At 33.9% G+C, this 3,106-nt stretch overlaps 1 protein-coding gene across 1 annotated transcript in view; it reads left to right on the forward strand.

The window, feature by feature from the left end:
- The first annotated feature begins 1,051 nt into the window (after positions 1–1,051).
- The window catches only part of LOC109537998 (protein dispatched), a 13,405-nt gene continuing 11,350 nt past the window's right edge, over positions 1,052–3,106 (forward strand). The window contains exons 1-2 of the mRNA XM_019905029.2: positions 1,052–1,298; positions 2,622–2,804. Of these exons, the coding sequence (XP_019760588.1) occupies positions 2,658–2,804 (147 nt within the window). The 5' untranslated portion in view covers positions 1,052–1,298; positions 2,622–2,657. The remainder of the gene's footprint in view (positions 1,299–2,621; positions 2,805–3,106) is intronic.

A 3,106-nucleotide genomic window follows, 5' to 3' on the forward strand; every position in this document is an offset into this window, starting at 1 on the left:
GTGTATAATTGTGTGTGTACTTTAATTGGAAATTTAAAAGAAGGCGAAACTCGAACAGGCATTTAGTACATCAGCACCCTTTACCTAGTATTTGCAGTATCTGCAGCTTCTCCCTTGATAATTTGTTGATTCATTGTTATCAGCGTTATAAAATAAACTGCACCGAACCCAATAATATCACAGTTAATAATTGATAAATCAAAATCACTGTCAGTTTAATAACGCAATGTGTATTTGAAAAGTTTATCAGATCTATAGATGCACCCGCACTAAGAGAAAAATGTCGAAAAAAACATAAAAAAGTGCATATGTGCGTCCCGGAGTGGAAGAGGCCGGAGTGGGAGCCGCCGTGACCGAGAAAAATCGGTTTACCCTCTCATAAAAAGTTATCACTTCAAAAAAACGAAGACAAAAACAACCATCAGGTAACAACTGAACATAAATAGCTGGTAATAATTTGGATATATTTGACACTTCTGTATATTGGTTAAACATATTTACTATTTAATGTGAATTATAGATATTTCAAATCTGTGGGTACGTACATTTTTCCTTTTTTTGAAACACTAACGGTCTGACTCATGTAACCTCAATACTGCTACTAATTGCCTCTCTAGGTTTTTTACTTTAATAAATAACTATTGTAAAGAGAAATGCGTATGCTTTATTTTCCCAATTAATTTTAATTCACTTGATGATCTCGGCGATCTCTGCTTAAATTTCGATAATATTTCAAGCATTTGATTGCCCTTTAATTGTGATGTTCATTGAAGCACTAGCATAGACATCACAATTAAAGGGAATTATGAGATTCTTGAAATCTTTTGGAAACTTAAGCCAAAATCGCAAAGTTGAAACCTGAATTCAAATGTCCCGCGTCATTTTGTTGTGATCACAATCGGTAAAGAAGTTTTCTTCTGCAAGCTTCGATTCTAGTTTGGAGAGCAGCCGCTGGGAATAAAACAAATCGCATTCTACAGGTTTATCTTGCCGTTTTCAATCTATAATATCTGTGGGATGCTGTTTGGACGCTTCACGCCTATGAATCTAGTCGAGACTTATGTACACAGCGTTTTCGCTCTTCTAACTATCGCGAACGTTAAAGCAAGAATATATGCTACTCTTAAAATCGATTCTCAGTTTTTCAAACCCTAGCCCTAGGAATTTAATAGGTAGCTAGGGGGTATCAAAACTTAATACTTAATTTTGGTGCTACTGAACATTAATTAATACGTATTTAATATTTAATAAACAGTGTAAAATAAACTGTGTTGTCAATCTTCTATTCATTCATCAAGGTGAGAGATTTCATCTGATTAGTTATTGTTTGCCTTTACCTATTCTTTGTGGTGTTGCTCTTCCCCTCTAAATCAATCCAGTATCTTTGTATACTCCTAAAAATATTGTCCTCTTTCAAAATATCTTGTTCAAACGCTTGTTGAGACTGTGTGCTTTACTGTTTTGTTTACGTTCTCATATATGTATGTATACAGGGTGGCCCTTCGAAAACGAGACAGGGACCTTTTCGACTATTTAGAAATTCATATTTGAAAAATACTTGAGATGTAAACTTTATATGCGAGAAGGACGAGTTTATGAACGAATGTCGCTCGTTTCACATCAACTCCCCAGCCGGGGTGAGTTAAACCCCCAAAAGTTTAAAGGGACAGTTCGGGCGAGTATTTAGTAGTTTTCCAGAAATTTGAAAAAAAAGATTTTGCAAATGTAATTAAATCAGCAACAAGTGGAATGCTTTGCTAAAATTATTAATTAACAAATCAATATAATAAATAGCACAACGCCAGAAAAATTTGGCCCTTTTCGCCATTCCCGATCGTATATCTTACTGAACCTGAGCTACAGTAGACTTTCATTAAAAAACTTTGTTCGAAGATGTTTCCTAACAGAGAAAGAAGGTGTTAAGTTTCGAAAACAATGTTTTTTTTATCATACTTTTTTAACCATCCAATAATAGGTAATACACTACGTAGCTATTGAAATAGTTTTTGATTCAAGTGGCGCGTTAACTCGGGAGGCTCCTTTTCTTGCCCCTCCTACCTGTAACGCCACTAAATATTTTAAAACAAAAAAATATTTTTTCGTTTTGCCTGAGACAAATTAATTTAGTTTCGAATCCCGCTCGTTCGCCTCACAATTTGAACCAACAAAATCAATAGTCTTGGATATGAGAAAATCAGCGAGTAGATCTGAATCTGCAATAGCAAAGCGTAATGTTTGTAAAGTAATTTTAAAATCTCTTCCTAAAACTCTTAAAAAAGTCTTCCTAAAACTGTTTGCACCTAAATGTTTCGCCACGAGGCAAAATCGCTAATAAACCTTGTGCTTTATTCATTTACTCAATTAGCTGCCAAACAAGAAATATAGTTGATAAATATTTGATCTGCAACTGCACTTGAATAGCAGATTAAATAAAGTTAAAGTTTTTCCTATTCGCATTAAATGGGCTATTAAAAAGAGGTTTATTTCTTTACTTCTTCTTGCTCCAAACAAGCGAAATGGGACGTGTACAGTGGGACAAATAAATCAGGACGTTATTATAATAATTAACGATAATTTGATGTAGCTGCAGAAAACATAACAACAATTAACTTTGTTTTCAGTGACAAGGAAATCAAAGCACAATATAGAACTCTAGAATGAATTGTTACAAATGGTATATACATTTTCTAGTAAAACATCCATACATCCTTTTACTGGTTATTGCTGCAATATCATGTGCCTGTTTAATTGCACCCTTTACTTTAGAGAATATGAACAGTTTCGACTTTCAAGATCCTCAAGCGGTAAGAACATTTTTAACTAGATATACTAGTATATAGTTGATTCCTTGAGTGATTTGGTATGGGTCAGATTTGGAAAAAATATTCCTGTGCAGGATATTATGAGTTTTGGATTGTTAAATAACCCAATTATTTGGAAACATGAAAATTACGCATCACTGATATGTTGCATCTTATTAAATAGCGCTTTATACATTTTATCGATTATCAACAGAGGACTTTAAAAACAGTTGCTAAATTGTTGATGTAGGTATACCTGCGTTCTAACTATCTTCATACGTTCCCACACTAAAGCATGTGTCCCA

The sequence above is a fragment of the Dendroctonus ponderosae genome, unplaced genomic scaffold (genome assembly GCF_020466585.1).
Source record: "Dendroctonus ponderosae isolate FM_Combo_2020 unplaced genomic scaffold, Dpon_F_20191213v2 Dpon_F_20191213_1, whole genome shotgun sequence".
NCBI classification, from domain to species: Eukaryota; Metazoa; Arthropoda; class Insecta; order Coleoptera; family Curculionidae; genus Dendroctonus; species Dendroctonus ponderosae.